The 14,592-nt window shown below is 41.2% G+C and overlaps 1 protein-coding gene and 1 long non-coding RNA gene across 4 annotated transcripts in view; one reads left to right on the forward strand and one right to left on the reverse strand.

Moving 5' to 3' along the window:
* The first annotated feature begins 2,255 nt into the window (after window positions 1-2,255).
* The window catches only part of LHX2 (LIM homeobox 2), a 34,011-nt gene continuing 21,674 nt past the window's right edge, over window positions 2,256-14,592 (forward strand). For 2 of the 3 annotated variants that reach the window (XM_066563071.1, XM_066563072.1), the window contains exon 1: window positions 12,852-13,730. In XM_066563071.1, coding sequence (XP_066419168.1) covers window positions 13,503-13,730 — 228 coding nt within the window. In that variant the 5' untranslated portion in view covers window positions 12,852-13,502. Of the gene's footprint in view, window positions 2,330-12,851; window positions 13,731-14,592 lie in introns of those variants that run through there. The other variant, XM_066563075.1, reaches the window with a different exon arrangement.
* On the reverse strand, window positions 2,518-6,098 carry LOC136564601 (uncharacterized). Its single transcript, XR_010784732.1, has 2 exons — window positions 6,051-6,098; window positions 2,518-2,726 (listed from the first exon to the last, which is right to left on the reverse strand). It is a non-coding gene; the product is annotated as an uncharacterized lncRNA (long non-coding RNA).

Raw genomic sequence — 14,592 nt, forward strand, 5'->3', positions numbered from 1 at the left:
AAGAGAGTGAGGGACTGAAATGAGGGGAAAACTCATTAGGTCAATTCTCACATGTTCAGACTTCAGCATTTTCTGCAACAGATGAATATTCTCCAGGTCCCAGCCACAATTTTCTTTTAAGTTCATAAGATTCAATTCACTGCCACACAGCAACAGCCTCAAGACGTAAGATGGAAGAAAGAACTAACATGAAGAAAACTGAACTCAACAAACAGTGAGCAAATCAAGATTGCTCTAGCCAAGCATCCCCAAATCATGGGGCAAGTAGCAGGGCAGCAATCCCAGAGCCAGCTTACTGTGGGGGTCGGGTGGGCTTAACTTCTGATTGAGGAAAACCAAGAGGAAAACGAACCCTTCAGAATCAGAAACTTTATCCCTCTGATGTTTAAAAGACCTTGTATTTGACAGGACAGCTTTGAAGATAAAGACTGAAGCACTCTCCAGCTACAGGCTGTTCAGCACCCCACACTGCTGCCTGCAATGCACTTCAGTTTCACACAGTTCACTCATGGAGAGAGCAGACAGGGGAGACATTTCTGAGCACATTGTGCTGTTTCTTGATGCCACTGTGTCTGCCCAGGCTCTCTTTACAGAGCCTGGAAGAGCTGGGCTCCATTCTGCACATTTCCATCCTCCCTCTTTCCCACCCCACTGCACGCTGGCCAGTTGCTCTCAGATGGCCCCATGTAGATGTGGGAGTTCAGACAGGCACCGCCACCCCTGGCTGCAGCCCAGGACTGGGCACTGGGCACGAGCGAGGATGAGGAGGGACTGCTCCCTTTTCCTTAATGTGCAATATTCTTTTTTTGGGGGAGTGTGGGAGGATTTTATTCCAGAGATTAAGGTTAAAGGAGATTTAAACAGAGCAAGATATACTCTGTTAAGACCTTATTTTGATTTTTTTCCCCCCTATGTATTAGGAATTGGGGGGAGAGGCGTGGCCAGGAGAGAAGAGAGGAAACAGAGAATGCAATTCCTACAATCACAAAATCTGCAAAAGAATACTTTGTTCTTCCTAAACTTTTAAACCCTCTTCTTCTATTACTGTTTCTCTTGTAACTGCTTTAAAATGCTTTTTCAGATATTCAGAGGAAAGTCAGCATTGAAAGAAGTACTTATTAGGATTTAGTAGCAATTTTTGAGCATTTTTTCCTACCTCATTTAGAGCTTTATTAGTGTACACCTCTTGAAATACAAGAATTTCAGCGGCAATGCAAATTTGTTTCAGACAAGGAGCTTCCTCATAGCTTTAAAAGGGACCTAATATCATATTTTAACAAATGTCTGCAAAAAAAAGAAAACTGAAAAATAATTCCTGTCCTATGGGTATAGCGGGAAAAATCACTGAGGTTAGTTTTCATTGGTGTAAAATAAATAAAGGGAAGGAGGAAGTGAAGTGAGCATCTTGTAATGCCTCCTTTCTTTGTTCTTGATTATACTGATCAGATCAACTCATTACATTAAAATAAGTAGCTCTTCCTAAGAGTACAAAATCAAATAAAAAGATAAATCTGGATTCCTTAAGCAAGGCAGTATACCAACTTATTTGCAAATGTTTCAGGTTATCTCAATCCCTCTTCTAATATTAGTTTTCAATATTTAATAAATAAATGGATGGTAGGTAAAGACAGAACAAGAGGGGGAGATGGAGAAGAAATGATGCTAATGACCAAATCAACCTGTAAAAAGCAGCCCTGCTCTGACTGGAGCCCCCGTCATCAGCTGAGTGTCATGCAGGAGAGCCCGAGGAGCCCGGGGAGGCTGTGAGGGCTCGCTGAGCTGGAGACTGGCAGCACCATTGGTTTGAAAGGGCCGTGATTGATTTGTCACCAGAGGCCCATTTGACTGGGCGAAAAGCCCGTCTGATCTCAGTCTCTCTCTGCCTCCTTACCTCTGCTGTCCCCTCTCCCTTCTCCTTGTTGGGAGGCTGGCACAGCAGCTGGGCAAGGGGGCTGCAGCTGGGGCTGACACGCAGCAAAAGGGTTGAAGGTCACGGCTGCTGAAACTCTGTAAGGACTGACAGGGGACATCCAGCTCATCCTACTTCTCACGTTCTGTCTTGCCTTTAGAACTCCAGAGGTTTGCAAAGCCCCCAGTACACATCCACACAAATACACCAGCACTCCATTCCCCAAGCAGAGACACAACCAAAGGCTCTCTCTGCCTCTCTCCTTGCCTCTGCCTCTGCCTCTCTCGCACACACTCACACACTCACGCACACACACACACACACACACACACTCTGTCTCCCCACCCCTTCCACCTTCCTGTTATCTGGCTGGCAGAAACCTCTAGATCTACAAATATTAATTACAAAGGACAACGAAAGGTAAGAAGGCGTCAATTATCCAAAGGTGTCGTGATGTTATTTCAAGTCAATTGCAAATGTGTGAGGGGGAAGATTTCGCCCCAGTGATTCCTGTCTGCTTGGCTGATGGGGACCGGAGCTGATTCCCTCCCAGAACTGCTGCAGCTATGCCTTAAACCACACACTTTCCAGCAGGAGCCATCAGCATGGGCCTTTCTGAATTCTCTTTTTATTTCATTCATTAAGGGCATTAGGCAAGTTGGAATTTGTATGAAAAGGATCCTATGGGAATACTGTCTCCAGGGTAGGTATTTTCATGACTTTCCACATCCTGGGGCTCTCTCTGTATCTCTTCTCTTTCTCTTTCTCTTCTGTTAGATGGAGCTTTAAAGGAGGCTGCCCTCATCTTCCACCTAATCTGGGGAAAGGAAATATTTTGAGCTGCATATATTGAGTGACAAAATATTTTATTTCTTTTATGAAGTGGAAGCTACTAAGAAATTGTGGAACCTTTCCTGCTTAATTTTGTTAATGGGCTTTGTATTACTATTATTCCTATTCCTGTGTTCAGGTTTTTCTCACACAGGAGTTTCTAATGACAATTGCCTTCATTATCCAAAAAGAAAGAGATAGCAGACTGGACAACAGCAAAATAATATTAAACAAACAAAGGCAAAGTTTAAATTAGAAGGTCTGTTGTGTTCTCATAAAAGCAGGACAATCTCAATACTCTAGCTCATTTCACTTGGCAAAAGAACGTGGCATCAGTTTTTTAACTTTAAAATAGTTTAATGAACACGAATGGAGAAATAATTTTTCTGTGTATTTAGCAGTCTATAAAGAAGAGAGAATGCTTTAACTTTGATCGCCACAATTAGTTCCCTGGGTATCTAGAGGGGAACAGGGCAGCCCTGGGAGCCTCAGTTCTTTAGATACAAAAGCATTTAGATCGCTTTAGAGCAGTTAATCCTGAGACTGGCTAGGGTCCCTTTTGTTTTCTAACTCCATTGTGGGTTTTGTTCAGTTTTTTCTATTCGCATGATTGACTGCCCAATGGATGCTAATTATCCAAATGTCGCTTCTGTCCTTTGAGTGACTTTCTATGTATTATGGGCAACTGTCATGCATTCTGTCATTCTATATCATATTACATGTATTATCATATGAAAATGGTACTCTGCATAAAGGAAGGTGTCTGAACCAGCAGATGCTGCAGATATTTAGAGGACTTGCCTAATTTGAATGGATTTTCTATAGAAAAATTGGTCAGAAAGCATATAGGGGAGAGTCAGAAATTGAAAGTTTATCAGGTAATTATTTTTGTCCTTTTGCTGTTTACATGATAATGTACAAGGCATTAACTGCCTCTGCTTCTGAAATCTGCAGCCACCTTCCTCCTCCCGAACCAGGCAACCCGTCTGTATTTATTAGAGTATGACAGCTTAAGCTAATTAAACTGATATCTGTCTAAAATAATAAGCCCAGAAAGTTAGAATAAACATTATGATTATAAGCAGAAAAGGCAGCTATACAAATGTAGCATCAGTGTTATATTTTAATGATAAACTAAAAATTCCTGTATGAAAATCACTGGATGTGGAATTATGAACAATAATAAAGTTCTGCAAAGAAATTTTTCACTGTAAATATTTTTTGCTTAGGTTTTTATCTCTTTCCATGATATTAATAAGGCTGAGGGCTAACACAGCTGCGAACGTGAATATTTTTTATTTTATACATATGTGAACATATATTTAAAAGGATATCAAGGGAAAGATTTTTGCTGCAGTTTTTCTGCTAAAATAAACTTAACACACCTCAGTGAAATGTGCATGCCAGCACTTAACAGGAATGCAAGATTTATAACGATAGGGCTTTTTAGATTTGCACTCTGGGGTCCATTGAATCCATAGGCACATCCAGAGTTCCCTATCCTAAAGTGTTAGGATAGTGTTTTATATTTGCCATTCATATGAAATACTGTGGATATATAACACTGAAATTCATGATCTTGAGCTTCATCATATAGATGTGCAATAAGTTGCCATTAATGGTAAAGCTAAATCATGGGAAATATGTGCTTTAGGAAATAACACAAAGATGCCATAGAAAGCCTTGCTCTGCTGTATCAGGGTGCTTTGAAATTTTACATGATCAAATATACATGATCAAGCTGTGCTTGTTAGGGTACGAGGGGCTCCAAATGGTCAATGGCTATTGATCAGGCTGTTAAGTATTTGTTCATGATTCTTTATATCCCAAAAGGTTCAGGGAAATGAACAGTGAAAAATTGCATCAGAGTCCACCTTTGTTTGAGATTGATGTATCAAAACAGAGTATCCATTTGCCAAATCTATTGGAAAAAATGGGTAGTAAATTATGACATGAAGACTCCATGTACAGAGTATTTCCCTTTTTTTAATTATCTTTGTAATATTTTAAGTGCTAATTAAAAATGTAAAGACAGAGCCTTTGTAGAACATGAATAGTGAATTATTGATAAGAGCAGATTTACACAGCAAAAACAGAGATACAATCATAGCTTATCAGTTGACCTTTACATTTTACTTTACATTTTGCTCATGCCAAAATTTTTTTAACTGAAGTTGCAGTAACAGTGATGCAGGAGAATCCATAAAGCGAAAATGGAAATTACTGTTACTCTTCGAAAATAACAAATATTACTGAGATCAGTAAGTTACTATCTTTTACTATCTTTTAGTAATTGAATACATATTACTCCTCATGAAGAGTTCAAATTAAATGTAGTGGGTTTTTAAATTATAATGTCATTTGGCAAACATCTCAAAATATTTGAATAATAATTATTCTTTCTTGAGATTTCTACAGTATGTATTTCTACAAGTTCATCATATGTATTGTTTATTTTTAAAATATCTGTAAAGTTGGTTACATCATTCAAAATATTACACATGTTGAAAGAGAATGCTAATGTATAATTCTTGCAAAATCATACAAGGCATACTTTATTTGATTTCATAATACTATACATTACATAAATTCATAAGATCTTCCCTGAACACAGAAATCTCTGAAGAGAAATTTACTGCACACCAAAGAAAACTACTGAACACAAAGAATTATTTCTGCAGATATTTGCCTCTAAGTAATTATAACATATGTCTGTGTCTGAATCTGCAAATAGATAGATGGTTACACACACATATGTTCATCCACACACACACAGCCTCATACTGTGATATATCTTATACATATTTATATAAACAAATTTACATACTGCATCTTTGGAAATCTTAAAACCAGCACTACATATTTTGTGCCTCATTTTCAGGTGGTAATTTCTTAAAATTACTCAATATTTTCCAAATGAGAATTACATTGAAAAGAATCAGCCACGCTTATATAAAAAGTTTGCAAAGTATAAAATGGGCAAAATGTCTGGGATTGGAGGGAAATGCCCTCTCACCTTCTCGTGTCTGACCTGCCACTTAATTAATCTGCTCTTGTCTGGGAGCGGGCAGTGGGAGCAGGGGCAGCACAGCAGCGGAGCCTCCAGCACTCCCAAACTTCTCCGTGCATTCAGCTCCTAAAGCAAATCATCTTCCTGCAGCACATGTGTGAGCTTTCATTGCCACTGTTTCAGTTTGCAGCTCATCCAAGTTCTTGCTGCCAGTATTTGCACACAGGGTGCCCCGTGGGTCCCCGCCGGTCCCTCCTCTGTCCCCAGCGCCCAGCTCACACAACCTCCCCCTGTCCATACCTGCTCCTGCGCTGCGAAGGGCTGCAGAGCCCGGCGGTGGCATTCAGGTAGTCCAGAGAAGGGTTTGGAGTGACAAAATATTGACTGGATTTGGTATTCACTTATGGAGGATGACGTTAGTGCCACAAAAATCCCTGTGATGTACAGGGAATAGTTAATTAATTAAAGGACCTGCTAATTGCTACTTGAGGTACTGTGCGGAGCTGATGAAGAGTGCTTGGTGCAAGGTTAGGTTCTTGGTTTTGAGTGAACATTTTCATTTAAAAGATTTCTTTAAAGTACATCCTAATTTTTTAATGTTTTTTCAGGTTACTGTATCTAGTTCAGACTCAAGTGTTCAATTGAGCTTCAATTAATTATAATATATAGTCAGGGTTCTTTAGCTGGGATAGATTGATGGAGAAGCTTTGTTTCATTTGGTGCAGGTGGCACTGTTTAATAAGCACAGGAGAGAGTGAATAATGTAGTGTTTGCAAAGAGAAATAAATGCAAAATAGAGAGGTGCAATTAGATCAGCTCAGAGAAATAAAGGATAAATATTAAATGGTCAGGTATCTTGCAAATATCAAATAAAATAGTAATAAGTATCCAGTTGAAAACTGCCATTTAAATTTATGTCTATCTAAAAGCACTGCTTTAAAATAAATCTAGTGAGCAAGTCTTCTGCCTTCATTAGGCAGGCACATTTCAATATCTGGAAAACACCAGACTGCTAATTTTTAAATTCTACACATTGTTTTTCTGATACTGAAGTATAAACAGATTCTAAATTTAAAATACAAACACAACTACTTCAAAAATTCATTTCCAATTTGTATTATAAAATGCCTTAACCTTTGGCATTCTTTTTTTTTTTTTTTAATTGGAGCTATGTTATATTGGGGAAAAAATAATCCCATGGAAAATTAATCTGGGAAAACTTGTAAATCATTATCAGTAATGTGCTAGCCAATAAGGGCCTTCTTTACGTGCACTAAAGATGAAAGAAAGTTGCAGAAGATTATTGAAAAGAACAACAAAATTGTGGATTAAAAAAGTAAAAAAGCCAGGAAAAATGAAAATCTTCTAATGGCACACAAAACCCCAGTCCAAGTATATTCCCCTCAAAATAACAAATAAGAAAAAAGGGGAGAAATGTTATTTGACCTTAAAAAAAAAAAAGGATCTGGGTATCTGGTAGCTAAGAGGATAGTCCTGTAAGCTACTTAACAAAAGAATGTAAATGTATTAGGCATTTCAGCAACACTTCTGCATCTAAGAATTTCAGCTGTAGACAGATTTTCCACAGACGATTCCCCCCTACTGCTAACCTCTTAAATATACCTATAAAATACAAAATGTTCCAAATCACCTCCAATAAAGGAAGCTTCCTTACATTAAATGCATTGAATATTTGTGTTAGAAATCTGAAGTGCTTTCTGATGTGGTTAAATTCACAAAGAAATGTGGTTGTAGAACAGAAAGGAATGTATTGAGCACATCACTCTGAATATTTGCAGATGGATCCAGAGCTGGGGAAGTTTACTTATAGAGTATGGAATTAATCATATTCTTGGGCTCTGAGCATTCGAAGGAGGCGATGCTGTTGGAGTCCTTTCTGTACAAACCTTGTTTTTGTCATGCAGCCGTGTTTACCAAATCCCGGTACACCCAATCGGGGCAGGCTCCCCGCGCCGCGGATTGGTGGATGCTGAACTTGTAAAAGCTTTATGAGGGAGTGTTTGCTGCTGCTGCCGCTGCCGCACCGGGCTGCCCTGCTGCCAGCCTGGGGCTGCCGCACACCCGGGGCTGCAGGCACGGCACGGGGGAGCCGGGCGCCGCAGGAACTCCTCTCTCAACTCCTGCCCGCGTTCGGGCAAAACGGCCTCACCCAGAAAAACAACCTGCCCAGTTTGTGAGAACAATTAAACCCTGCCCATTTACATGGAAAACGTGTTCCTACAAAGGACCTTGCTGCAATTATTTGAGCTCTAACTGTAGAGCAATGAGATTAGTCTGCAGTAAACAGATTTAAAATAATTAATAAGAAGCAGCTACACTACTAGATGCAAAAAAGAGAAATTGTTGCGATCTTTGTCATGTCCTGTGCATGAATTTACTGAATTTCTAGTAATTGCCACTTCATATTTTGTAAAAGTTATTCTATTTACATTATTTATTATAGTAGATGCTTGTCAGGCAATCAGATCTAAGCACATCACCAAAAATGTACATTCCCCAAAATAAAACTCCAAAGCTCTGGTAAATATACAGCTACTGACCTTCAGAATCGTGTTTTCTGTACCAATTCACTGTAATAAAAATGAACATTTTGTCATCACTTTGGGAAACTGTGCCAAACACCTTAAAACACATGTCACATGCCAACTTTACTTCATTTTTGTCCTCAGGGAATAGATACATCTGGAATCATAATCACAGATAAAAACCTTGACAAAATTGCACATGAGCCCAGCCCTTCTCTCCAACACCTACCTTTTCATAACATTTAATACAATATTAATATCGGTTACTAAAAAGGCTTCCAACCTTTACATTTCTGACATAACATGTTCAAACCCATATTTCACACTTCTTGTTCTGTTTTAAGTTCAGTGGATTTAACAGGACTCTGGAGAGAAGATCATGTGGTTGAAGATTTCCCTCCCTCTCTGACACCCGTAGAGGCAGTTTTGGAATTGTTTAAATAGCTGTGGCTATATAAACTGCAATATGTGAGACATTGGACATCTCATTTCTCTCTCACATCTATAGATACGTGCTTGTATTTTCCTCTGAAATCAATTGCTTGTACCAGGGAACAACAATTTCAACACAACATCTGGGCAAAACCTTCAGAATATTTTCCTTTTAAACTGTATTTTTTTCTCTTTCCTGCATGCGCCTGGTTTACCAGACAAATACAGTTAGCTATAATACTATAATAATAGTATTTGGTCTTTTTTATCTGTGATTGACGGTTTTTCAAATCAAAATAAAACACATTCTTAGTCGATCATCTTCTTGAGAGTGCACTCCTGTTTTAAGCTCGGTTTGCTTCTGAAGACAGCCAGAGATCTCACTCCATCAGGGGTAAATGGTGGAATTATAGATCCAACAGATCCCATACTCTCTGAAAAATGTTTGGCTTAATATTTAATAGCTAATTCCTGAACTGATATTTTTACTCCGTGTTTTTATCAAACACTCATCAGCTGGTATAGAAAAGAAAAGGAATCGGAAAACTTTGAAAATTTCCATTTATGATTGTGTTTGTAATTAATCCCATGCTGGAAGTACCTCGGGCAGCTCACTGTATGGCTTTGTTCATGTCAAAATGGAGAGAGCAACCTCTTTTTGTTACATATTTAACAGCTTTGAAAGACATTTTTTAAACAGCAAATGTACTAGACAGCTTTAAAGCAGAGGACATTAAATAGGGGCCAATTATTCATTCAGCAGCTCTACGTGCATCAAAAACATGCATACCACCAAATTTTCCTGAGACAAACCACTTAATTTCCCATGACTCAGATACCATTTCTGTACTAACTAGATAAGGATAGCAATCATTTACAAAAAGAAACAGATATAACAAGTTTCCTACCCTGGAATAATGTAAAAAATCTTTTAAAAGACATTCATTTACAATCTGGGGACAGCGTTGGTGGCAAGAAATGTCCTATTTTTAAATGGAACAGTGTTCCTGGTTAGGATAATTTCATTATTCTCTTTCATTTTAAAATGACCCAAAGTGTCTAAGTCAGTATCTAAGAAGTGCAGAAGGTGATCCATGAATGGAGTAATAATTTGCCCGAACCATTTCAAGGGAGACCACGGAGCTGCTGGTCTGTGTGCAGCAACCTGGGCAGAGGAAGAGCTGAGCTGAGCTCCACTTGCTGACAGGAAGCAAACTGGCTCACATTTTAGGAGAACAACATCATTGCCTATAAAAATGAAGAAGAGACAAAATATATAAAACCGGTTAATGTTGTAGTTAACTTGCAAATCAAGTAAATCTGTTGGTACAGTATTTTAGAAATAAACCATAACAGCATCACACCAAACACACACTTCTGAACATATACGCATTCTGATTTTGATTTAATGGTATCTCAGCGTCAACTATTGCTTCCTTTGCTGGTACACACTTCCTGATGCCTACTGTGAAGGGTGCCCATATTTACAACTGAGTAAGATGATTAATTACACCTTGTCAATCACGGTGCATGAAGACATAACACCACAGCAGACAATGAAGAAGATGCCTGAAGCTACAATTACATTTTAATTCATAGTTTATTGTATGTTCCCATATATTGCAGTCTAATAACCGTAGGGGCATCGAAAACATATGAGATATCAATCACTCTGCCCCCTGGTCTTTCATGTTTATATTATTCCACAGTCTTTAAATTACCATAAGTAGTTGCTTATTTTCTAAGCTTCCTTCTCTTCTCTCTTACCTTTTGCTTCCATTTATCTTTTATTCTTAGTATCTTTATCCAACAGCTATAAGTATTTGATGAAAGTTTGCAGCTCACTTAAAATCTGTAACAGACAACCTGAAACCCAGCAATTAGCAAAGACAGCTTAGACTTGTGTTCCTTTGTTGAAGGAGGCGTTGAATCTTTTGTTCTGATTTAGTCACGGTAGCTGGGTGGAAGCTGGTACCTCATTATGTGGTTGGTCTGTTTGTCTGGTAGGTAGCAGATGGTACTGGAGATGACGTTACCAAGAGAGGCAGGGTAGAAAAACTCAAGACCTGTGATTTGTTCACCTGTCACCTATAACAAAATACAGGTTAAAAGACTTTATTATTAGCTGCACCATTTTTTAAATGAAAAAACTCTCATTTCAAATAAGCCTGCATTTCATTCTGAAGACAATTTTGCTCCAGCAATTTTTCTGTGGCTCATTATTTGAAAGTATCCTTGATTTTATTCTGAACAATGTAAATGCCATTCATGTGTCAGTGTGTACATTAGCAGCTTTATGTTTACATTCTGTTACTCTCCTTGTGTTTTGGTAGCAAGGGTTGGATGTCTTCTTGTGTTTGTATATCCATTAGAAGATAATCAGAGATACCCTGTGAACTGGAGGCCGTGCCATACTTTTTCAGCGTGCTCCTGGTATTATTGGTTCCATCCACCGAGGCAATTCTGGAACATAAAACACTGTACTTTAATTCTGTTAAATACCTAAAATCTTTTTGATAATTAGCTATGTCTGATAGAGTGTACAAATCCATGACCTTTCTTGACTGCAAAAAGTATGTAATCAATTGGGTGATAGGAAATGAATCTGGTATCAGAACATCTGAGGACAGCACGGTCCACAGCTGTGAGAAGGATTTCTGCAGCAGTGCCTGAGCAAAGGTGAGCCAGTGCTGTCCCACCTCGGGGTCCGTGCTGTCCGGTGAGCAATGATCCACAGCTGCTCCTGGAGGCAAAGCTCCCAGCACAGACGGGGCTTGAAAACCTCTCGCAACTGTACGGAGAAGGCAAAGATGATTTTATCCAGAGAAATGCTATACAGAGCCACTAATGGTGCTGCAGGATTCTAATCTGAATTCAAACATGAACTTCCATTGTTTCCAAGGTCTGATTTTAGGACAGACTTTGGATAGTTTCCACAGATGCCAAATTAGCTTGCATTCTATATGGTTTCTTGAGGGGTCTTGTGGCTATTTCATATGCATTTCTACAAGAGACACTTTGTTCTCCTCTGTGACATGCAAATGACTTTAACTACTCAGAGCAATCCCAACAGAAAGATGATAAAAAGCATCAATTATTGTAAGAATGGAATGTATAAACCCAGCAAAGTTGGGCTATAAACAGAAGAATTCCAGTTCTAGCAAGGATAATGTTAACTGCACTACACCTGTAAGAGGCAAATGGCTCTGTCAGAAAACAACACCTGATGGCAATGAGCAGAGTGATGTAATAATTCATAGTCACGGATGAGGCAGCGTGTCTCATGATCTCAGATGTGCAGTCAGATTTGCCTTCCGTTGTGCTACCTTTGCTAACATAATTAGAAGTGCGATATTTGACATCTTTAATACTAATTAGTCCTTCCTTACTACCTACCTCCTGGATAAATATTTAGACACCATAAACAGTCTCCCTGTGCACTCTTTGTTTTTCCTGGAGAGTTTCTGAAGCTTTTCCTCAACTTCAGAGACCTTCCTGGCCTGGTTTTCTTACAGACTACTTGGAAATTAGAGATGCAAGAGGCCTCGGTTTGTGGAAGGCTCCACAAACTGGAGTGACTCAAGTTGTTATATTCTATCAGTGAATTTTTTTCATAACGAAGAGTTATTGGGTGCATTCAACTGGTCGTAAATGTCTGGGGTATGGTGAGACGTACTCTAGAACGCCTCCTTCTCGCGCGCTGGAGAAGTTGTGCCCCGCAGCCTCTCTGGCGCGCCATGGCCCGACGCGTCGCCGACGGCCACCGGGCGACAAACGCCGAGCTCCGCGAGGGGCCGGGCCGCTCCCGAGCCCGCGCAGCGAGCGGGACGCGGCAGCGCTGGCGGTGCGCGGGCGGCCGGGCCGGCGCGGGGACAGCGCGGGGACAGCGCGGGGACACCGCCCGGCCCCGAGCACATGCCGGCGGCCCGGGCGCGGCGCAGCCAATGGCGGCGGGGCAGGACATGATGTCAGAGGGGCTGTAGAAAAGGCGCGGAGCCCCGCGCGGTCCCCGCGCTGCAGACGCGCCGCTCGCAGCTCCGCGGCGGCTCCGCTCCGGCTGCGCTCCCGCCCCGGGCCCCGCGGGCCGCGCCGCTTTAAGGACAGAGGGGGGCCGCCAGTGCCCGTCCCATCTGGTGCCCGTCCAACTCTTCCTCCTTCCCCTTGGCTTTTTCTTTTCCCAATGAGCTCCAGCGGGCTGGGGGAGGAGCGGGGGAAGGAGCAAACTTTGCCCCTGAGCTGCCGCCGCTGCCAGCCCTCTGGACTGTGAGTGCGTACGGTGGGCATCCGCCCCAGCCTCCTGCAGCACCAGCCTGCTCTCCGCCTGCTGCGGTCTCCCTCTCCCTTGCTTTCCTCCTCTAAATTTCGCACAGTACGATGTAAGGGGCTTGTCGTAATTTTTTTTCTTAATTCTTATTTATTTCTCACCGAAGATGGTTTAATTTTTTTTTTTATTTCTACTATTTATTAATCCCTCCCAACCGTAAGCCTGCCCAGCCTTCTGCCAGCTGGGCCAGAGCATAAAGCCTGGGACTGCACCTGGGGCAATGAGCCCTGCACTGAAGAAGCCTCCTAGAGAGATGTGCCGGGGCCGCGCAACAGACTAGATCCAAGCCCCGAAGCTTACATCACCAGTTATCCCCTCTCCCGCATCCCCCTCGCCCGCCTTTTCTGCACCCCATCCCTTGAAACCTCGGATCAGTGCCTGCGCCGCGCTCCGGAGAGCTCTGCCGGGGAAAAACCCGGTGCCCAAGGAGAGACGGGGCGGCCGTGCTAGATGCATGGGGGAGGGCTCCGGTTAATGCAAGTTCTGGGCTCCTGCAGGGACCCCGACAACTGTCAGCAGCAACAGCCACTCGGGCCCTCCTCCTCTGCTTCCTCAGCGATGCTTTTCCACAGCCTTTCCGGCTCGGAGATGCACGGGGTCATCGACGAGATGGATCGGAGAACCAAAAGCGAAGCACCGGCCATCAGCTCGGCTATAGACAGGGGAGAGACGGAAACGGTAGGAGCCGAAGGAATGGGAGAGTCATGCACCCCCCTAAACATGCCAAACCCCTCGCAGATACAGCTTTTCCCCTAAAATAACAGACTGGGGGGAAGCGTATGCAAAATACTAAATCAGAAGAAAATTAAGCATAAAGGCACCCCAAAAGATGAAATGAAACCGTGGGGAAAGGCATGAAACTGTTAATTATTAATAATATGCATAGTAATAGTAACACTTGGGCGAAATGAACGGTACTGCTCTTGTGAGAAAACAGATAGACCAGCCTTTTGGTAGCGTCCAAGAACTCCTTCCCTTCCCCCAGCCTGTCCGGCCTTCCAAAGTTTTTAGGAAGAGGCAAAGTGTGGTTTTATACCAGTAACATTTTGGCACAGCAAATTTTTTTGTCTGCAGAATGGAAACACAAACACCAAGAATCCAATTCTGTGTTATTTTTCAGGTAGGATGCCTTCATGTAGATAGTCTTTATAGCATTTATTTAAGAAGGAAAAAAACAAACACGAGTGTCTTTAAGTTATGGGTTTTTAAAATAGTTTTAATATGTGGGTTTGTAAACATGGCAAACAGAACTAGAAGATATATCTCAGGAAGACGGATGGATGGGAATTTTTATAACTTTACTACATTTCATCTTATCTGCTGATGCGTAGACCTTGCATATTAATACATTTAGATAATAAAAAAGATGCATCCATCTAACTAGCATTAAGCTGGCAAAGTGGACGAAATTTTCGAAGTGTCTTAAGTGATTTAACTATTTATGTATATTAATTTTTTTAAAGAAATTACAATTCTGAAGTGAGATTATCTCGTATGTTTATTAAATGCTGTCTTGTAAACTGATACAGGCGTATGCAAG

This window comes from Molothrus aeneus, chromosome 19 (genome assembly GCF_037042795.1).
Source record: "Molothrus aeneus isolate 106 chromosome 19, BPBGC_Maene_1.0, whole genome shotgun sequence".
In the NCBI taxonomy this organism is placed as follows: domain Eukaryota; kingdom Metazoa; phylum Chordata; class Aves; order Passeriformes; family Icteridae; genus Molothrus; species Molothrus aeneus.